Below are 23,685 nucleotides of genomic sequence, written 5' to 3'. Positions count from 1 at the left end.
AAAGAAGATATGCAAATCCCTAATATATCTAAACTAAATAATAATAATAATAATAATAGGCTCGTAACAACTCCCCCACGGTTAAAATCCACCTTGTCCTCAAGGTGGGAACCATGGAACCACGGGCACAGTCGACGATAGCAAAAGCATTGAAACGTCACCTCCTGGATCGAATGCGATTAGGAACAAGATCACCATCATTTCACTTATGACTCCCACCAACATTTCTACGTCGTCCCTTTCCTCTCTCGCCTTCGTCTTCACAAAATCATCCTCGATGGCTGGGACTTGGAGGAGGCTCCGGATCATGCACCGGCTCCTGACGTCGGCATCATTCCTACGCCCCCCAAACTGCTTGTCCTCCATGAATCGCTGCACAAGGACTCTTACCAGCTGGAACTCCGCAGCAGTGAGGTTGTAGGAACGCCTCTCATCACCATCTACTCTATCATCTTCATAATCATCATCAGAGTCCAAACACTTATGCTGTGAACAATTATCAACACATGATGGTGATGAAGATGAATCAGTCACTCCCACCACATCCCAAAGCAAGTCCGAATCATCACTCATCTTCACAGAATGGCATTCCATCTTTGTGAACTCATCATCATCAAACGTAGCCTTATCATGATTATTATCATCTACTAGAGATGATTTTGAATCATCAGCCTCTTCAAGAAAACTACCCATCCAGTTCGAGGAATCATTTTTTTCCTGATGAGCATCTGATTCTTGATCCAGGCTTGAAGAATGGCAGCCGGGAATCAATTCGATTTCATAGCAAAATTCTTCATCCACCATCTTTTCTTCAAACCCCATGATTTCAGGGCGCCAAGGTTGTGTGCTCGGGCGTGGGCTGCGCTGCTGCCGGAAGTGATCGGTTTGTCGCCTGGGTGTATCCCAACGACTAGGCAGACACTGTGGTGGCTGATCATAATCCGAGTATCCTTGCGATGCACGGTGAGACGGTGGTTCCCAACAAGAGGGCTGCCATGACCGTGGTGGGTCGTAGGGCTGGAAGCTCGGTATTGGTCGGTTACCGGGAGGATCCCAACAAGAGGGGCGGTTGATGGGGGGTCCCACGATGTAGGCTGAGGGTGAGATCACAATGAAAGCACCAATTGTTAAGGGTGTTTCCCTTAACAAGCACCGACGGCGAGTTTCGCTCGGCGGTGGAGATAAATTTCCGGTGGCCAACAGGCTCGGCGGACGATGGCGGAGTTTCTGTGCGCGGGAGTCGCTCCCGTCGGGCAGATAACTCGGCGATTGATAGAATACTCCGGCGTCCAATTAGGATCGGCGGAGGGAATCCAAAATTAGGATTGGAAAACACACGTTATCTTTGGGGGAGAAAATATTTCATTAATTGATTGAATGAATAAAAAAGATAACAGTCTATCCTATTTATAATGCTACTGACTTAATGAACAAGAAAACAAAGATATAGAAAAAGATATTTTAAATCCCTATAATATCTAAACTAAATAATAATAGAATAATAATAGGCTCGTAACAGATTAATTCAACGAAATTAACGTGATAAAATTCCCACACTTCTAATTAAATATTTCATCGATTAATGTTCTTAATTAATTTATATTTTCTTATGCACAAAAGAGGAAAAACATGAAAAGAGCATGCAATTTTTAAAGAACTCATGGTTAGAATTGCAGAATTTGAGATAGATCTAACATATAGTAGTACTTTTAAATTTAAAATTATTTTATTGTGAGAACAAAGAACCATTTTCACTTATTCAATCGCAAAGATCTACCGTTGATATATCTTCAATTAATCACTTATTGTTTGCTGGTAATCCGTTGCGTTAACGCACTCGTATGTATTTTCGTCGATTAATCCAATTTTTAATAATTGTTCGTGGGTAATCTGCTACTAATACCATTGTACTTATTTTCACCGGTAAAGCCTTTTTCACTATCTAACTTTTACCCTTTTTTTATTATCTAACTTTTATGGATTAAAAAAGACTTGTGCACATAATTGATCATTCAAGATTGCTGTTAATTAATACCACAATTAGCACTAACTTTTTAAAAATCATTGATGCCTTAACCTCCAACCAGTATGGTCTCAATAAATAATTCAAAACTCAAACTTTTATTAAATCAACAAAAAAGGTTATTAGCCACTGGTTGTACTTGATCCTGGTCAGGGTGGTTTTTGTAGTAGATTAAGTCTCTCAATAATTATTGATCTCCATGATTAGGACCTTAATTATATTAGTAAATTACAAGTATAAGGGCCCCACAATTAGATCATAACCCTCCACTAATCCCCTTTATATATTGAATTCGACCACTCTGTCTCTACCATCACCTCCTTCCCCCAATTTCATTCCCTTTTTAGTAGACACAGTTCTTCAAATCTCACCCAAAAAAAAATTTCTACAAAAAAAAAATTTGTGAGCAAATCCACAATCTAATTTAGCTATGGCAATGGTGATGGACCTCTGTTTTCCTAGCTTCGAATCTTTCGATTATACCACGACCACGACAACCTCGTCCACGGACGAGGGCTGCAACTGGAGCGACTGGTCGCCGGTGGTCGACTGGAACGAGATCTCCGACGACCAGGAAGACTTCCAAGACCTCATCGATTCAATGATCGATGAGAATGTTGTGTTTCACCAATCGATTAGGACTATTAATGATGATGATCAAGTTAATGAGGAAGAGTACAACAATTCATCCCCGGAGTACAACATGGCGATGCACGACGAGGCCGGCTCGGCCGAGGACTCGAAGGGGCTCCGCCTCATCCACCTCTTAATGGCCGCGGCCGAGGCGATGGCGGGCCGGGACGAGTGCCGCGGATTGGCCAGGGTGATATTGGTTCGGCTCAAGGAGTTGGTGTCGCCAACCGACGGCACCAACATGGAGAGGCTCGCGACCTACTTCGGCGACGCCTTGCAGGCGTCGCTCGACGCTGGCGCCAAGGGCAGGCCTGCCCCCGGCGCCGCAGAGCACCAACGGGCGGACGTGCTTGCAGCGTTCCAATTGCTGCAAGACATGTCCCCTTACGTGAAATTTGGGCATTTCACAGCCAATCAAGCTATATTGGAGGCGGTGGCTAATGACAGGAGGGTCCACATAGTGGATTATGACATCATGGAGGGGATCCAGTGGGCCTCACTAATGCAGGCGCTCGTCTCGAGGAAAGACGGCCCGCCGGCCCCGCACCTCCGGATCACCGCCATCTCTAGGAGCGGGACCGGCCGCCGCTCATTCGGCACCGTCCAGGAGACCGGGCGGCGCCTGACGGCCTTCGCGGCCTCCATCGGCCAGCCGTTCTCGTTCCACCAGTGCAGGCTGGACGCGGACGAGACGTTCAGGCCGGCCTCTCTGAAATTAGTGAGAGGGGAAGCGTTAGTGTTCAATTGTATGTTGCACTTGCCACATTTTAGTCACCGGGCCCCGGATTCGATCACATCATTTCTGTCCGGGGCCGGGACACTGAACCCGAGGTTGATTACGCTCGTGGAGGAAGAGATGGCCCCGCCGAGCGAAGGGGGGTTCGTGGGCCGCTTCATGGACTTGTTGCACCATTTCTCGACCGTGTATGACTCGTTGGAGGTGGGATTCCCGATGCAGAGCCGGGCACGGGCTTTAGTGGAGCGGGTGTTCCTGGGGCCGCGGATTATGGAGTCGGTGGCGCGGATATACCGGGGCCGGGAGGCGGAGGAAGGGTGCTCTTGGGGGAAGTGGTTGGGTGCGGTTGGTTTTCGTCCGGTGAGTATAAGTTTTGCCAATCATTGTCAAGCTAAATTGCTATTGGGACTATACAATGATGGGTATGGAGTTGAGGAATTGACAACTAATAAATTAGTTCTTGGATGGAAGTCAAGGCGCCTACTTTCTGCCTCTATTTGGACCTCTCAAGATTGTGATTTGTAATTTAATTTGGATTTGAGCTTGTTTTCTTACTACAATAATCATGTTTGTGGTTATGTGTATATAATTTAGAGAGTGTATATTGGAGATATTGTGTCTTAATTTGGATTGATGTGAATATGTGATGTCTCTTTTGGATGAACCAAAGAAGAGACTTGTATCAGTGGCACATCCCAAATTAGACACATAGTCTATGGTGAAAGTGTTGTTATAAAATTAATGTTATTGTCCCAAGAAACTAGATTAATAATGGAACAACCAAGGCAAAAAATATCTACATAGTAAAACTAGTTCTTTTCTTCAACAAAGACACTTTTAGCCGGATTGCATACTCTGTTTTGGCCAGAGTAAAAATAGTACTCCCTCCGCCCCATAGTAGATGTCACACTTAAGAGATAAAACGGGATTTTAGGAGATGTTATTTTGTGTGTTAAGTAGTGAGAGTAAATATAATTTTATAATTGATGTTAGAATGAAATCGTGGACTAAAGATTAGTGTGCGAAATTTCCTTTTTCGCCTGAACAAGTTGCCGTAGTGAGACCTAGTTAAATGAGAAGATGGTTCAGAGAGAATCGAATAATCGTAGTTAAGGTGACTTGTCGCTTTTGTATTTTTTCCTTAATGTGAGGCATTTTTTAAGCCATATTTGTTTTGCTTTGTTCAGTGCATTTTGATACGTTAATTTGCTATGTTTTGATCTGCATTTTGGAGTCGAATCTTGTGCCTTTGCTTTGTTTGTGTTATTTACTGATGCGTCTGTTGGGATTTACGCACACAAGGCTTTCACACACTCAATAAGATCACACACACACTCACTGTTGTATGAGATCACACAATGCAGGAAACACACACACTCACACTTTGAGTATTGAAGATGATAATCTTGGAGAGAAAACTGGAAAACTCTTTATTGATTAAACTCTATATTCTAAACTACATACATGGTGAGCTATTTAAAGCTCTATAATCACGTAGCAACTGCTACTAACTAACTACAAGAAGAATCAAGAAAGCAAGAAGAATAACCGCTACATCTCGGCTAACTAACTGCTGCTCCAACGGCTAGTTCGGCTAGGTTGCTTCTACCTTCTTCGGCTCAATACCGAACTCCTTCCTTGGCTTACAACCGAACTCCTTCTCGGCTCGGCTTACAACCGAACTCTTCCTGCTCGGCTCATTCCAGCTCAACGCCGAGCTTCCTTACCGAGCTTCCATACCGAGCTTCTTTACCGCTGAGCTTACCGACTTCTGCCTTCTTCTTCTTCTCGGCTAGTTCCAGGCTAGTTTCAGCTCGGTAAGCCGAGCTTACCGAACTCCTTTCTAGCCGAGCTTCTTCCAACTGAAATGAGCACTCCATTATTACAATTCTCCACCTGAGGGCTCATCTCAGTTCTTGCACAAACATTGATCCATTTCTTGCAATGATCAAACTTGTCTCTACCTAGAGACTTTGTTAGCATGTCAGCCGGATTGTGCAAGGTGTTAATCTTAATCACCTTCACTCTCCCCTTTTCAATCTCATCTCTAATGAAATGCAACTTTATGTCTATGTGCTTGCTCCTTTCATGAAAGCCCGGATGTTTAGCCAAGCACATAGCTGAGCTGCTGTCACAATGAATCACCATTGTCTTTTGGTCAAAACCAAAGTCAGAAATCACTCCCTGAATCCAAAAACTCTCCTGTACAGCTGCAGTGAGAGCTATATACTCTGACTCTGTTGTTGAGAGAGCAACAACACTTTGCAACCCTGACTTCCAGCTGATTACAGTTCCAAACATGGTGAAAAGATAACCTGTTTGGGACTTTCTGTTGTCCAGGTTTGCAGCATAGTCTGCATCACAATAGCCCTGCACAACCTCCTCAGATTCACCTTCCCAGCCATTGAACACAATCCCCCAGTCCTTAGTTGACTTCATGTACCTCAATATCCACTTAAGAGCATTCCAATGCTCCTTCCCCGGGTCTGCCATGTATCTGCTAGTCACTGAGATAGCATGAGCCAAATCTGGCCTTGTACAAATCATAGTGTACATAACACTTCCAACCACACTAGCATAAGGGATAGCCTCCATCTCACCAGCCTCTTGCTTAGTTTTAGGGGCTTGTTCCTTTGATAGCTTAAAACTCTGAGACAGAGGAGTTGATGCAGCTTTTGCATTTTCCATTTTGAATCTCTGCAACACTTTCTCAATATAGTCAGTTTGCAGCATCCACAGCTTCTTGCAGCCTCTATCTCTCTGAATATGTATGCCTAGGATCTTCCTTGACTCTCCTAGATCCTTCATTTCAAAGCTTGACTTCAGATCTTGTTTAACTTTCTGAATTTCTGTCATAGAAGGCCCTGCAAGTAGCATATCATCCACATAGAGTAATAGGTAGGCAATGGGAGTCTTGCCTGCCTTCTTGATGTAGATGCAATCATCATATTCTGACTTGGAGAAGCCAATCTTCTTCATCTGTGCATCAAACTTCTTATTCCACTGTCTAGGACTTTGCTTAAGTCCATAAAGACTTTTCTGTAACAGGCACACCTTGCCTTCTTCTCCAATCTTCACATAGCCCTCTGGCTGTTCCATGAAGATAGTTTCCTCTAGATCTCCATTGAGGAAGGCGGTCTTCACATCAAGCTGTTGTAGCTCCCAGTCAAGCTGATTCACCACAGCCAATAGAATCCTAATCGAAGTGTGCTTCACAACAGGTGCAAACACTTCATTGAAATCGATTCCCTCCTGCTGTGTAAAGCCTCTAGCCACCAGCCTTGCCTTGAACCTGATTCTGTCTTTATCAGTGGTTTCTACCTTCTTTTTAAACAACCACTTGCAACTGATCAGCTTCCTCTCCTTTCCATCTGTATTCAGCTTGGATTTGTCCACCAAAATCCATGTTTTGTTCTTGAGTAAAGACTCTATTTCTTCATTCATGGCTTCAATCCATCTTTCTCTATCTTTACTCTGCATAGCTTCTTTATATGTGAGTGGATCTGCACCATCAATACCTTCAGCTGCACACAGAGCATAATACACAACATCAGAGAACTTTGTTGGTGGCCTTGTTTCTCTTCTAACTCTGTCCCTTGCAAGCTGATAGTTTCTGATGGAGTCTGATATAGACTCACCAGCCTGGTTGCCCTGAGTTGGAGCCTCTTCTTTATCTGAATCAGACTCACTCCCTGAGTCAATGACTCCACCTGCTCCTAGGCCAACCCCCACAGGCTCCACCTTGAAGAAATCACCCTCATCTTCATTTGAGTCCGGCTTATCTTTCAGGAATGGCATCTGATCCTCCAAGAACACCACATCCCTACTCACCAAGACCTTCTGCTTACCAGGCTCAATACACCAGAGCCTATACCCCTTAACACCCCTCTGATATCCCAGCAAGATACATTTCAGAGCCCTAGCTTCAAGCTTACTTTGCCTAGCATGAGCATAGGCTGCACACCCAAACACCTTGTATTTTGAGTAGTCACTGTGAGCTCCATACCACATGTAATCAGGAGTTTCAGATTTCAGGGCAGTAGATGGGCATTTATTGATGAGATAGGCTGCTGTATACACAGCCTCACCCCAGAATCTGCTGCTCAAACCAGACCCAAGAAGTAGGCACCTTACCCTCTCTAGGATTGTCCTATTCATCCTCTCCACAACACCATTTTGCTGAGGATTACCAGGAACAGTCCGGTGCCTCTTCATACCCTTCTCTTTACAGAACAGATCAAACTCAGCAGACAAGAACTCTAGGCCATTGTCTGTCCTTAAGCATTTAACACTTCTACCCTTCTCTAGCTCAACCTCCTTACACCATATCTTGAACTTTGTGAGTGTTTCAGATTTTTCTTTAAGAATATATACCCACAACTTTCTTGTATAGTCATCAATGATAGCTAGATAATACTTTCCTCCACCAATTGAACACACCGGTGAAGGCCCCCAAAGATCACTATGTATGTAGTCTAAAGGGGCTGTAGAAGAGTGAATACCTGTAGGATAGGGTGCCTTCTTAGCCTTTCCAAGTATACATTGCTCACAGGGGTCCATCTTGTTGAAATCTCCCGAGATCAGACCCTTCTTGATGAGTTCTTTCAAGCTTCCTTCGGCTGGGTGGCCCAATCTCTTGTGCCATAGCATTATGGAATCATCTGACACTGCATTGCTTTCTCCATCAACAGCCCTAGCCTTCAGATAATAGAGAATATGCTCTCTGTCAGCCTCCATCATCACTGCATCTCCAGATTTCACAAACAATTTTCCTTGACTCATCAATATGGTGAACCCTTTTTGTTCCAGCATTCCCAATGAGATGAGGTTCCTCTTTACTTCTGGAATATACCTCACCCCAGTTAGGATCTTTATAGAGCCATCTTGTAGACTTAGCTTTACCTTCCCTATTCCTTTGATCTGACAAATGTGGTTATTACCAAGAACAACCGTACCCGATGCTTCTTGAAGATCATGAAACCAGCTTCTATTGGGGCACATATGGAAGCTGCACCCCGAGTCCATTATCCACCTATGACTGACCCCACTATCACTGATATTCATGAGTTGCGCCGGGGGATCAGCACTCTCCACACAATCAGATTGATTGTGTCCCTCAGAGGCCATCTTTCTCTTCCATGCATGACAATCTTTCTTCAAGTGTCCAGGTTTCTTGCACCAATAGCAAGCTCTGGTTTCCTTCTGAGCATCAGAACTTGAGGATTTAGGGCCCTCAAACTTCTTCTTGAAGTTCTGCTTCTTGAACTTCTTCACATTCAAGGCCTCTGCAGCTTGAACATTGGAGCTTGCAGAGCCTCTGTTGGCTGTCTTCTGGAGTTCTTTGGCCATCAAGGCTGAATAGACTTCTGCATAGGTGATAGGTTTATCTCTTCCATAGATAATTGCATCACTTAGCTGGTCATACGAGCTAGGTAAGGCATTCAATGTGAGAATGGCCTTATCCTCATCTGAGATCTTGACATCAACAGATCCCAGGTCATCAATGATCTTGTTGAACTCCTCTAGCTGCTCAATGATGGACCTATCTCCAGAAAAACTATAGGCATACAGCCTCTTCTTGAGATACAGCCGGTTAGCCAAGGATTTGGCCAAGTAAACTTCATCTAACTTGTCCAAGATCTCCACCGCAGTCTTGGCTTCTTGAACTTCCCTCAAGACCTTATCTCCAAGGCACAGGATCACTGCAGAATGTGCCTTGAGCTGCATCTCCTCCATCTTTGCCTGAGCTTTTTCATCAAGCACTGGAGCCTTCCCTTTCTCATCTGGTTTTGCAAGAACTGCCGCCAAGCCTTGTTGAATTAAGATCGCCTTCATCTTCATCTTCCACAGGCCATAATCATTCTTGCCTGTGAACTTCTCTGCATCAAGCCTTGCTGCCATCTCTGAAACCGTTTGATCCTCTGCAAATCAGCTTCAATATCCCTTTCCCACAGACGGCGCCACTTGTTGGGATTTACGCACACAAGGCTTTCACACACTCAATAAGATCACACACACACTCACTGTTGTATGAGATCACACAATGCAGGAAACACACACACTCACACTTTGAGTATTGAAGATGATAATCTTGGAGAGAAAACTGGAAAACTCTTTATTGATTAAACTCTATATTCTAAACTACATACATGGTGAGCTATTTAAAGCTCTATAATCACGTAGCAACTGCTACTAACTAACTACAAGAAGAATCAAGAAAGCAAGAAGAATAACCGCTACATCTCGGCTAACTAACTGCTGCTCCAACGGCTAGTTCGGCTAGGTTGCTTCTACCTTCTCGGTTCAAGACCGAACTCCTTCTTCGGCTCAATACCGAACTCCTTCCTTGGCTTACAACCGAACTCCTTCTCGGCTCGGCTTACAACCGAACTCTTCCTGCTCGGCTCATTCCAGCTCAACGCCGAGCTTCCTTACCGAGCTTCCATACCGAGCTTCTTTACCGCTGAGCTTACCGACTTCTGCCTTCTTCTTCTTCTCGGCTAGTTCCAGGCTAGTTTCAGCTCGGTAAGCCGAGCTTACCGAACTCCTTTCTAGCCGAGCTTCTTCCAACTGAAATGAGCACTCCATTATTACAGCGTCCAATACCTAATTTGAGTGGTTCGATTCCTTTTGACTTAATCCAAAAGAAGTTTGCATTTACATACAAAAATTTTAAAGCTCTCAATTAACAAAAAAAAGTCTTTGATTGAATGCTCAATACGATTACAATGAGTAACAAAAAAACTAACCCTTCAAATTTACCCCCATAGGCCTAAAAATATTAAAAATAAATAAAACATGAATATGATATAATCTATAGACCAAGTGCGCAGGTTGACATATATAAATAATTTGTTGGTACATCCCTATCTGACACGTATTATTATTAGGAATAAATAAATATTATTGGAAATGGTATCACTTGAAGATACCTCGAATCTCCCTTTCATTCGACACTTCCAAATTATCATTACATCACAACATATTTAACATATTATAAAATCTGTGTTAAATAACATATTCTCTTCCCGTTTCTGATGCATTCACACCCAAGTATAATTAGTTATTAATTTTTAATAGATAGATAAGAATTATTTTTATTTTAGCTGGTAAATTAATGTTATCAAGGCTGGTGACTTCATATGTGTCAGTGTGTAATTCAAAAATAATAATAATAATAATAATAATAATAATACTATGATAAAAGATAGATAAGCATTATTTTTAATTTAGCTGGTAAATTAAGTTTATAAAGGCTGGTGACTTCATATGTGTCAGTGTGTAATTCAATAATAATAATAACAACAATAATTTATAATAGATAGATAAGTATTATTTTTAATTTAGCTGGTAAATTAATTTTATAAAGGCTGGTGACTTCATATGTGTCAGTGTGTAATTCAATAATAATAATATTATTATTATTATATGAAACAAAATATTATTATTGCTAATTAAAGTTAAATGATTATTGCTAATTAAAGTTAGTTTGGAAATGCATTATTGGCATTAGATAAAAGAAGATGAAGAAGAAGAAATGATTTCTTCTTTTAATAAAATAGGAAACCACTTTTCGGAATTCCATGATCCAGTGCAACGATTTTGTTTTTATGCAGTTGATTAATGGCTAAAACAACTGTTTAAACTCATTGCTTACATGTTGATTTTTGTACTTACGCATACAATTATTATTTTTATGCAAACTATTGAAGGGTTGACAGCGAAAGCGTGCATCAAATAAATCACATAATAATCAGATCTATTTAGCAGATTATTTAGACAAATTCTATTCGCGTAATTATCACATGTATCACGCTCATAATTTGAATTAAACATGCTTTAAGTATAATTGAAACCTAAAACATGCTTACGACGGAATTAGCCAATTTACCTTGCAGATTCTCCAAAGAATCGAGGTTGGCTAGCGCCTTTTCCACGTGAAGATCTTGAGTACTAAACCATGGATCTTCTGACTGGTTCCCGGACTGTACGCTCAGGGGCGGAGGGAGGGTGGGGCCAGGGGGGCCCATGGTCCCCCCACTAATTCTTAAAAAACTTAGGGGTATTTTAGTAATTTCACAATAATTATAATTTATAATAAATATAATATTAGAGATAGGTTTCAGCAAAATATATATGAATCGTGCCTCTTAATTTAGCGTATTCATTCTGCCGTTCCAATCCAAGTCTGAATTTAGCGTATTCATTCTGCCGTTCCAAGTCTGAAATCTGGTAAACTAGAACTAGGTATATTCAAAACTCAAATATAATTCAATTAATTTTTCTACATATGTTGTTTTTTTGTTTGGCTGCAATAATAATTCAAACGGGGAGAAAGAAGATAGCTTATGTAATTCAATGGCTACGGACTACGGTGGTTCTGTAGTTGGAATTTTATAACTCCAATTCTTTATTTGATGTGTGTGTTAATAGTTTTGCATACAGAAAATATCAAATATTTTGAACTTAATCAGTGTTGACTATTTTTGTAGGTATATGGATCGTTATTTCAAGAAACTTTCTTCCGTTGATTCTTCATCAGTTGAACCTTCACTTCTTCAACCTCAAGAATTATCGAATGAAGATAAAAGTAAGGTTGATTTAGAGAATCTTCCAAGTGATCCAGGAGAACGACTTGATATAATGAGTTATCCACCAAATTTAATAGAACAAGTTCGCAGAGCTTACTTAAAGGTCCGTGTCAACCACGTAATCATGATTTTCGTCCTACAGTAGATGGAAATCGAAAACGTAAATTTGTCTCACATTGGTTTGATGAATTTAAGGATTGGTTGGAATATAGTGTTACAAAGGAAGCAGCTTTTTGTTTATATTGCTATCTTTTTTCAAGACTCCACGGAAATGGACAAGATGCTTTTGTATCAGGGGGATTTACGGTCTGGCGTAAGAAAGAAAGATTAAGAGATCATGTTGGAAACCATAAAAGTGCTCATAACAGGTGCAGATTAGCATGTGAGGATTTGATGAATCAAGCCCAACACATTGAGGTCTCTTTGGCAAAACAGTCAACACAGTCTAAGCTTGACTACCGCCTGAGATTAAATGCAACGATTATTTCTCTTCGTTATCTTATAATGCAAGGATTGCCTTTCCGCGGTCATGATGAGTCAGAAGAATCATTAAATCAAGGTAATTTTCTTGAGTTCTTGAAAGTTATTTCTTCTTGCAATGAAGAGATAGCTAGTGTTGTGCTAAAAAATGCTCCAGACAATCTCAAACTTACATCACCAGATATTCAGAGAGATATTATAAATGCATTTGCTGTTGAGACAACGAAAGCTATTGTACATGATATGAGAAGTGAATTTTTCTCCATATTAGTTGATGAGTGTCGAGATGTATCTGTCAAAGAGCAAATGGGTGTTGTGGTGCGATATGTGGACAAGAATGGATGTGTTATAGAACGTTTTCTTGGTGTTGTTCATGTTAGTGATACAACTGCAACCTCACTTGAGAAAGCACTTGATTATTTGTTGTCTACTTATGATTTAAGTATATCTAGTTTGAGAGATCAAGGATATGATGGCGCAAGCAACATGAGAGGAGAATTCAATGGGTTGAAGAGTTTGATACTCAAGAGAAATTCCAGTGCTTATTATGTACATAAAATTGTCGGATCTTTTTATAATTCTATCTCTCGTTTGTGTAATACTGTTGGAGGTTCTTGTAAGCGCAGAGATATACTTCGGGAGAAACAGAGAGAGAATATTATTAAAGAGATTGCAAGTGATGAAATAAGCACAGGAAGAGGACTAAATCAAGAAATGCCATTGAAGCGATCTGGAGATACTCGTTGGAGTTCACATTATGGTACTCTTGTCAACTTGATACATTTATATTCTTCTATTGTTGATGTTCTTGAGTATGTTGGGGAGAATGGTCATGACGATTCAATAAGGGCTGAAGCTGATGATGTGCTAGAAATTATAAATAGTTTTGAGTTTGTCTTTGTGTTACATCTTATGAAGCAAATCTTGGGAATCACACATGAACTCTCCCAAGTGCTACAAAAGAAAGATCAAGACATTGTTAATGCGATGAATCTTGTCAAGGTAGCAAAATCACGTCTGCAAATAATGAGGGAAAAAGATTGGGATGTATTGCTTGCTGATGTTTCTAAGTTTTGTAGCAAATATGAACCGGATGTGCTTGACATGGAAGATGAGTTTGTAGCTCGAAAAAAAGGAAGACGTAGAGCTGAGAAAATGAAGAATCTCCACTATTATCGAGTTGAGCTCTTTTGTTCTGTTATTGACTTGCAAGCTCAAGAGTTGAATCAACGTTTTGATGAAGTCAACACAGACTTAGTTTTATGCATGTCATGTTTTGATCCTAGGGATTTATTTTCTGCATTTAATTTGGAGAAGCTGCTTCGTCTTGCACGGTATTATCCTTCTGAATTTTCTGAAGTTGCTTTGTCCGAGCTTAAAAGTCAACTTGAGAACTTTATTTTCGATGTGCGCATAGATGAAAAGTTTTCACAAATATCAGGAATCAGTGGTCTTGCTCAAAAGATGGTTTCTACAAGGAAACATGAAGTTTTTCCAATGGTTTATTCATTAGTTAAGTTGTCATTGATCTTACCAGTTGCCACTGCATCAGTAGAAAGAGCCTTTTCAGCAATGAAGATCATCAAGACTTCTCTACGTAATAGCATGGGAGACCAACTATTGAATGATTGCTTAGTTCCTTACATCGAAAAGGATGTGTTTGTTAAAGTTACCAATGAAACTATTATGTAGCGGTTTCAGAAGATGAAGAATAGAAGACAAATGTTATGATGTGATTGCATTTGACTTTTACATTTTGAACCTTATAATTTAATTTATGTAATTTTTTTTGAAGTTTAATTTTGGACCCCCCATTATGAAATCTCTGGCTCCGCCACTGTGTACGCTGATATCAGTGTGGGCTGATCTCACCAGAGTACTAGGACTTAAATAAAGAAGACGAAAACTGCTCACGGAGGGAGCTAAAAAATCGTCCCACTTGTGCAAGGAGATGGGGACGAAATTTGTTTGAAAATATTAAGTGTATTTTCTGTCTCCTTTATTCTCCTATTTATATTAAGTCACATATTGGGCCTAGTCGGTGATCTATAAGCTTTTTACTAATTAAATTGAACTCACAATTTAATATAAGCTTATATTGGAATATTACGAGCAGCCACTACAGAAGTAATATTGCACTGCCCATCCAAATATGAAATTACAAGTATTCTGGGTTTCCATTTATTTGTCGTTCATTTCCCGCGCTTAAGATAGAAACTTCCATTAATTAATTAATGTCTGCTATGAACTTAATTAATTAACATATTATTAACTCCAAGAGTGGACTTGGCAAGAAACGCTTATTTATTATTCATAGAGTAATCAAACTCCAGCTAGCTAGGTTCCGAATAATAAAACATTGTTTCGAGATCCTCTTGTGGAGTTATCAAATGAGACTCACCTCGCGCACGATTCAATATAATAGCAATCCTAGCACCGCTAGATATCAATCACAACTACCCAATATACCAGGATTCTTGGGTTGCGAAAAACCCGCATCATTTGGTAAGTCAAAGTAGTGCATAACCAATACTGTATGTTCAGTGCTAACGTACATTGATTAAGAAATTAATCATCAAGACCTCGTCCTTCAGTAGATAGCATAAAGACTTGTCTCGCTGTTATATCCAATTCAGTGCTATACCACACCAATGTCATCTTATTTCAGTAAGGCTTAGAAATATACGGACTGACATTGCAACCTTTCACGATAGGTAGTCTAGGTCTATCTGGGTTGTGAAATTCTTATTTTTCTTTGTTCAGAACTGACCGTGTTATCTTAAAGTAGACTTTGTTACGTTGCTTATACATTTAAATATGCAATAAACATTCATTAAATATAAAACATAACAACATTATGATGAAAATAATCTGTTGCATCCATTGAAAAATAAAATATAGAGTTTTACAATATTTAATCACTCGAAAGGTGATTTCTAGTATACAAACTCTAACTACTACCGCTCCATAACTCTCTGCCACGCGAATTAAAGAAGTATATTTGATATGGGCTGCAATTTGAGGAGTCCTTTTAAACAAGAAAATAATCCAGCCACATTATGAATTATTTGTTACTATTATTCATAATTTTAATTAATTTTCAAATACTTTTGCATTCTTACTCTCTCCCACTAATTCCGAATACTATTAATTTATTTTCTCTCATTCTTTCTACCAACATTAATTAGAAGCAAATTGTTCTATTTTAATTATACATCGTAGTTTATAAATTTTAAATATTATTATGCAAATTAAAAATCTAAAAACGTAATCAAATATATTGAAGTTGGATTTGTTAACAATCATCTGATGGCAAAAATTCAGTCAATGACGTGTAATTTGTTGTTGATAATTTTCCAAACAAATAACATTATTTTCTCTATGAATAGACGACGTCATTTAACTCACTAGCTGTGATGCCGACGTGTGATTCTGAACTGTCATACAAATCTAAAAAATTAATCAATTCAAACTTCATATTTTTTGGTTTTTCTATAATTTGCAGGACAAACAATAATTTAACGAAACTTCATGTTTTTTTTACACTTTCTCTCCCATATAATTCATGGTACATAATAAGTACTATGCTTTAAAACCATTTATGAATCGTAAGAGCTTACACAGTTTTTGAGAATTGAGAGTAACTATTACTATTTCATATGGACTATCGAGCAATATTTGTAAGCCCATTATTGTACACTATATTTTGGGCCATACGATATGAAATTGACGATTCAGCTTATTAACCTTTAATCTCATTCTGATTAATTTCCTTAATTCAATTACTTTTAATCTTAAGTAAGAAGACTTCATAACTTGTTTTCCTTTTCTTTTTGGATTTCGGCTTCAGGCCCTATTAACAAATATGACCCAATTTTCAAATTTATTGTATTATTTGTAATGGGCTGCAGTTTGCAATTCTAAGTAATAATAATTTGAAGTGTTCATTTCTATTGATCTTTTAATAAAGTACTAATTAATAATATCATACTACTAAGTAATTTGAAGTGTTATAATCTTCTGAATAATTGAAATTAATCATTTGATAAAATAAAAAATTGACAACGACGCGACATCAAAATAAAGAATGAACTTTGCTTATAATGAAAATTTTAAACTTCAAAATATCAACAATGATTTTTAATATAATCAAATTAATTATATAAAGTAAAAAATACATTAAAATAATAATGATAATAGACAAAATAAGAAAACCTCATGATACACGCCGCTATTCATTTTCCAATATATAATACTCCCTCCGTCCCGGATAATTTATCTCATTTTTCCATTTCGGTCCGCCCCACATAATTTGTCTCATTTCACTTTTTATCTTTTTTTAGAAGACCTTATATTCTACTAACTCATTCGTACTATCATTTTTATTATAAAACTAATATATAAAAGTAGGATCCACGTTTCATTAACTTTTTTAACTCACTTTTCATTACATTTCTTAAAACTCGTGTCAGGTTAAAGTGAGATGAATTATCTGGGAGAGAGGGAGTAATGTAATTGGACTTAATCACGACCACATTATTCTTCAAATATCTATGAATTTCAGCAAAACCTAAACAGTTAATAGCCGCCCAAAATTTGCCGGCGTTACTGAAATTAACTGATCATTCTCAGCTTCGAGGGTTCCACCGATCATGGCTGAGAACGAATCAACTCAGAACTCAGTCCCCCCACCTCTCCAGGTCTGATTTTCGCTTTCTATTGCTGTATTTTTTTTAAAATTTGTGGCGAGATTTGGGGGTAAGTCTGTTTGGGTGTTTTGATGAAGTTTTAATCTCCATTTCATGTTTAATTAAGTTGAATTTAGCTGTGATCTCAAATTGAATGCGTGACTGTGTAGTGTTTGTGTCAGAACTTTGAAATGGAGGGAAGATTGAACCTTTGTAGGTTTGAAGTTCTTTATTGGTTAATTGGAATTCGAAGTATGTGAGGATTTTATTCAGTTAGATTATATTGTTGGCTTGGTTTTGTAGTTTTGAATCTAAGGAGATTGTTATTTTGATTATTAGAAAGGGATTTTCAATCCTTTTCAATACATTAGAATGAACTACAATAAAACGGAAATGCAATTCAGTTAAGATTTGTCTTCAATGTTGCTCCAAACACAATGAGAAATCCCTAATTTTTGAGTTTATTTAGATAAAATATGGAGTAGTTGAGATTAAAAAAGTATAGATGCATTAGTGTTTTGGGTTTGAGTTTGGTGTAAATGATTCAAGTAAAATTATTGTTTTATGTTGCATTTACTGAAAAGTACGAGTTTGGTGTGAATGGTTTGAGATGCCCTTCGAATTGTGGTTTGTAGATGTAACTGAGATCATTAAATATCCCTTTTCATTACTCAGTATGTTGATTAGTTGCTGAAATGATAGAGATTCAAACTAGTGGAATTGATATGTACATCACAAGGAGCTTTCCATTTTCAGGTAGCTAAGCGTTTGGAGAAGTTTAAAACTACTATTTTCACACAAATGAGTAGCCTTGCTATCAAGCATAGTGCCATTAACCTAGGGCAAGGTTTTCCCAACTTCGATGGCCCTGATTTCGTCAAAGAAGCCGCCATTCAGGCCATTAGAGATGGCAAGAATCAGTACGCTCGTGGATGTGGTGTCCCTGAACTCAACTTGGCTGTGGCTGAGCGTTTCAAGAAGGACACCAACCTCGTGGTTGATCCGGAGAAGGAGGTCACCGTCACCTCCGGCTGCACTGAGGCTATCGCTGCAACAATGTTGGGCTTGGTAAACCCTGGTGATGAAGTCATCATCTTTGCTCCATTCTACGACTCCTACGAAGCTACCCTCTCCATGGCTGGCGCTGTCACAAAGTCCATCACCTTGAGGCCCCCAACCTTCTCGGCCCCCATTGACGAGCTGAGATCCCTCGTCTCCAAAAGCACGCGTGCAATCCTTCTCAACACCCCACATAACCCCACGGGGAAGATGTTCACGAGGGAGGAACTTGACGCCATTGCCTCCCTCTGCATTGAGCACGATGTTCTTGTTTTCTCCGACGAGGTGTATGACAAGTTAGCCTTTGAAATGGATCACATCTCCATTGCCTCCCTCCCCGGGATGTACGAGCGGACAGTGACCTTGAACTCGCTGGGGAAGACCTTCTCGTTGACAGGCTGGAAGATCGGCTGGGCAATAGCTCCACCTCATCTGACATGGGGTGTGAGGCAGGCGCATTCGTTCCTCACTTTTGCCACAGCCACGCCTCTGCAGCACGCGGCTGTGGCTGCCCTTCAAGCTCCGGAATCCTATTTCGAGGAGCTGAGAAGGGACTATTTGGCTAAGAAGAGCATTCTGGTGGAGGGGCTCGAGTCTGTGGGGTTTAAGGTGTTTCCATCGAGCGGAACCTACTTTGTGGTGGTCGATCACACCCTGTTCGGGCAGGAAAACGACGTCGCCTTCTGCGAGTATCTGATCAAGGAAGTCGGCGTCGTGGCCATCCCCACGAGCGTGTTCTACTTGAACCCGGAAGAGGGCAAGAATCTGGTGAGGTTCACCTTCTGCAAAGATGAACAGACTCTTCGAAGCGCCGTTGAGAGGATGAAAGAGAAGCTGATAATCAAGAAGCATTGAGTCATTTTTCATCTCGACAGAAATGAAAAATTAAATTATTTGCTACTATTATTGTGATTTAAATATGTAGACTGCGGCTCTCAGTGACATTTTTCTCTCTAACTGAGATGTATTAATATATAGTGTTAATTGGCTATATAAGTTGGCTATATAAGTCGGCAAAAATAAGTCATTTCTGGTTTATCCCTTGTGTTTTAAAATTTAAATAACCAATCACAAAGTTATAAAAAATTTCAATCTAGATTTGGAAAATTGAAACTGGGTTGTTTAGGGTTCAAATTGTCTCATTCGACTAAATTGGCTTAAAACGATGTTATTTAACGATGTCACATTAATACATATGTGCGCCACTATTCATCATATCATAAAAAATTTATGTGTGTACCAATTCAACATCACATTTGTCTAAAAAAAGATTATCATAGGATAATTAAAAAAAATTTTATTTCGTGATTTGTCATTTATATTTCTGAAAGGTGATGGAGTCACATATCAAATTTTGTGATTTTAAATAGGCTATACAACTTGAGAATACCTCATGCGTTAGGGTGATATCACTCTTAAAGTGACAACGTGTCAACAAGTAACATGTAATCTGCAATACATATGCAAGCAATATGTGACACATAAGCATGCAATTTAGCATATGGTTCCAAGCAATATGAGATATGAAATCAGAGTACTATCGTGACACCATAATTAAAATGACAACCTAGGTAAGCAATATGCGATACATAGGTAAACAACTCGACATATGGTTCCAAACAATATGTGATACGAAATCAAAGATAATCAAGCAACCTACAATACATAGCCAGGCAAACCTGTCACGTGGCAGGCTGAGATTGAATCTGATCCTAAATCTAAGGGTTCTCATTGGCGATACATAGTAATTTTAGAAGTGGATGTCAACTTAATACGATACTATACATAGTAATTTTAGAAGTGCTTGTCTTCTTAATACAATCCTATCCCAATATCTTTTTATCTCTCCAGATTTAAGCTGCTTGTATAGAGGCTTGGCCAAATTATGCAGTACTCTTCAGGCCCCTTTCGTTTTTTCTTATACTCTATATTTAAAATTAATTATTGTTTTCTATAAATGATTTTTAGTTTACTCTAAATTAAAAGATAAAGATATGAACGTCGTGACCATATTCTTGTGATTCAAATCACTTGGATTATTTTTCTTGAGGTAGTAAATGCAACTTTCAATGAAGTTACCTTTCCTTTTTTGGAGAACATTTAAGCGGATACCATTCACTTTAGGCTCCCAAAAAAAGTTACTTCATTCAAATATTTAAATAAAAGAAAAAGACAACGTCTATTTTGAGTTGGGAGTATTTCAACTTAATTTTTATTTAAGTCTATTTTGGTAGCATAAAGAGTTTAATAGCTTTACTATGACATGCTTTTCTTTTAAAGAAAAAACTAATAACTTCGAGATCTACACACAATCTACAAGTTGGCATGCATTAATAATTTATTTACACCACCATAAATCACTTAATATGACTTTCTAATTATATTATGAGTCATGAGATGTGATTAAAACAAAAATCTTCTGATTTTTAGTACACGAGAAATGCCAAATCAATTTCTCAATGATTTCATCTATATACAAAACAGTGTCAATGATTCTCAAATCGTTATTGTTTAATTTGAATAGGAAAAGAAAAAAAATATTTATCTGAATGAAACAACTTCATTTATAACATTTTTAAAATATAGTTGTGTAAATATAAGGGCCGAGCTGAGAAAAAATTGAAACGTTGTGATTTAGTATTTTATTTTTAAATTTTATAAAATCAATTAACATTTAACCGAATTTCATAATTTAATTAACTACATGCATACATCAATCATAAAATCTACCACACTAAGAACTAGATGAATGCATTTATCCAGTAAGGTGATGTATTTATCGAATTTTTTTACGATTGAACAATCGAAAATGATTACGAAAGAGTTAATTATGTAGATGCTAGAGCAATAATTTATGTACTTATGTGTAGGTTTGTGCTATGGATAGGAGTTGATTACATTGACGCGTTTTAAAGGAATAAACCACACCATTTCCATAACATATTTCCATATTCTCATCAAAGAATAATTCTAACCCATTGGAAATATATTTTGAAGAGTTGTACAATTTTTTCGTGAAAAACAAATATAACTCAAAAATAAATGTGACTTTAAAATCTACATCTTTCTAACTTAGCCACTTTGGTACGATGTCTTTGGAAATAGTCACATTAATACAGAAATCATATCAAATGTCCTATCATCCAATGTCAAAATCTCAACTCCTAACTAGTATATTTTATTTGACATTAAATCATTATATTACATGCATTACACTTTTAAAAATTTAATACTATGATAAAATTGACATCATAAATGTTTTGATGGTTGTTGGAATCTTATTGCGAAAGATTATGAATTCATTTTTTTATAAAGAATATATCATATGTGTTTTTAACTTTTAAAAGATGATGAATAATTTTCTTTCAAAACAAAAGAAAACCTAAAGTGGATCACTACCAAGTCAATTTTGGCAACTTAAACACTAATTTCTTTCCCCAATTGACATCCGTCAATCATTCTATTTAAACACTAATTTCTTTCCCCTATTGACATCCGTGTCAAACACGGTTATTCAAATTTCACTTTTAACCGTATAGTAAAAAGGGCAGTGTTATATCGCTAAGTCAATATTTAATTATTAATTACGATTAAATAATAGCTTTTAGATATTTAAATTAAGGGTCTAGATCATCAGTTCCGAAAGATCAATACAATCAACAAAAAACAACGTCAATAAGAGTATTAAGGTCAATTTACAACAAATTAGTTATAACTAACTTTTGAAAAAAATATCACATAACTTTAAAACACATATAACTTTCTCGATTTAAATTATTTTTTCGCACAACATATATCAAATTAAAGATAATTTCATAAGGATTCTAACGAGATCTCACTTGCATATATTCTGTCAATATAGAATCTGTCAATCATTCTATTTAAAGACTAATTTCTTTCCCCAATTGACATCCGTGTCAAACACGGTTATTCAAAATTTCACTTTTAACAATATGAGAAAAGAGGGGAGTGTTATATTGCTAATTCAATATTTAATTGTTAACTATAATTAAATAATAGCATTTAGATATTTAAATTAAGGGTCTAGATCATCAGTTCCGAAAGGTCAATGCAATAAAAAAACATCAATAAGGGTATTAAGGTCAATTTACAACAAATTAGTTATAACTAACTTTTGAAAAAATATCACATAACTTTAAAACACATATAACTTTCTCGATTTAAATTATTTTTTTGCACAACATATATCAAATTAAAGATAATTTCATAAAGATTCTAACGATATCTCACTTGCATATATTCCGATGTCAAAATTTGAAAAAAAATTTAAAAATTTTCAATTTTTTCGTATAACAACAAATGTCAACATAGTATATAAAATATGTCAATATAATACATGTAGAATTTCATTCTTAAAGCAATGTGTTGACATTATCAAAGCATTGTGTTCATATTTTCAAAACACTATATTGACATTTTCATCCAAAACCCTAATTTGGTAGTTTTTTTATCTATTTCGATTTAATTAATAAAAATAAAAATTACACGTGGCAAATTTTAGACCACTAAATTTCTAAAATCCTATGGTCTTAAATTAGTTGTAGTTAGCAACTAGAGAGTGAGTTAGCAATTGATTACTCCCTGACAAAACTATGTGGCCACAATGATCAGATATAATGACAATATATTCGTAAATTAAGCATTAATAGTTAATTAAATCATGTACTTCTAATTTAGTTAAATTTTGGTACATCCCATTAAATTTAAAATTGGAATAATAAATCATAAGGTTTCAAATTTTCTCAATTGTCTTGTCTATGTACAAAATGTCGGGTTTTGATGATGTTCAAAACGAATTTTTTTCATTATAACAAGAAAAGAAAAAGTATATTAAATTAAAAAAAAGTATTTATTTTCATAAAAATGTCATTTTGAATATCATTTAAAGACAACATTATATATATATAGATGAGACCGTAATTTAATATTTCAATTTTAAATTTCATACAACGGACTAAAATTTAACCAAACTTCATGACTATTAACCCTAATACCCTACAATAGTACTAATAAATAAATTACAAAATTTGAGTTAGAGAGTATTTAGTCGAATAGCATTGCTCTAAATATATAGTAAGATGATAAAGATTCTACCATGAAAATAAATGTGTGTTTGAACTTTTAAATTCAAATAAAATTTGGTAGTAAGATCTTAAGAGCATCCACATCCGTGCTCTTGCCAACGAGTACGGATGTTGGTCCGGACCTACTTTTACTCTCTGCTCTTAGGCAAGAGCACAATACCCACATCCGTGCTCTTCCGTAAGGACAAGCTTAAGGGTCTCACCATTCTATTATTCAATTTAAATAAAAACATTTCCACAAAATTAAAATGCATTAAAAATACCCGGAATAGTATTACAAATTACAAAAAAATTAAAAATTACATAATTAAAATACTAAAAATAAAAAATTACATAATTAAACACCTAAAAAATAAAAATTACATAATTA

At 37.3% G+C, this 23,685-nt stretch overlaps 3 protein-coding genes across 3 annotated transcripts; all 3 read left to right on the top strand.

Moving 5' to 3' along the window:
- Nucleotides 1–2,368: 2,368 nt before the first annotated feature.
- On the top strand, nt 2,369–3,917 carry LOC121781991 (protein NODULATION SIGNALING PATHWAY 2-like). Its single transcript, XM_042179690.1, has one exon. It carries the CDS (start codon nt 2,454–2,456, stop codon nt 3,915–3,917), a length of 1,464 nt encoding a protein of 487 aa, XP_042035624.1. The 5' UTR covers nt 2,369–2,453.
- Nucleotides 3,918–12,376: 8,459 nt separating this feature from the next.
- On the top strand, nt 12,377–14,155 carry LOC121781321 (zinc finger MYM-type protein 1-like). Its single transcript, XM_042179066.1, has one exon. The coding sequence runs from the start codon at nt 12,377–12,379 to the stop codon at nt 14,153–14,155; it is 1,779 nt and encodes a 592-aa protein (XP_042035000.1).
- Nucleotides 14,156–17,007: 2,852 nt separating this feature from the next.
- On the top strand, nt 17,008–19,248 carry LOC121782605 (methionine aminotransferase-like). Its single transcript, XM_042180521.1, has 2 exons — nt 17,008–17,163; nt 17,908–19,248. Exons 1-2 carry the CDS (start codon nt 17,116–17,118, stop codon nt 19,063–19,065), a joined length of 1,206 nt encoding a protein of 401 aa, XP_042036455.1. The 5' UTR covers nt 17,008–17,115; the 3' UTR covers nt 19,066–19,248.
- Nucleotides 19,249–23,685: the final 4,437 nt, after the last annotated feature.

The sequence above is a fragment of the Salvia splendens genome, chromosome 20 (genome assembly GCF_004379255.2).
Source record: "Salvia splendens isolate huo1 chromosome 20, SspV2, whole genome shotgun sequence".
NCBI classification, from domain to species: Eukaryota; Viridiplantae; Streptophyta; class Magnoliopsida; order Lamiales; family Lamiaceae; genus Salvia; species Salvia splendens.
This window is presented reverse-complemented; position numbering and strand designations above follow the sequence as displayed.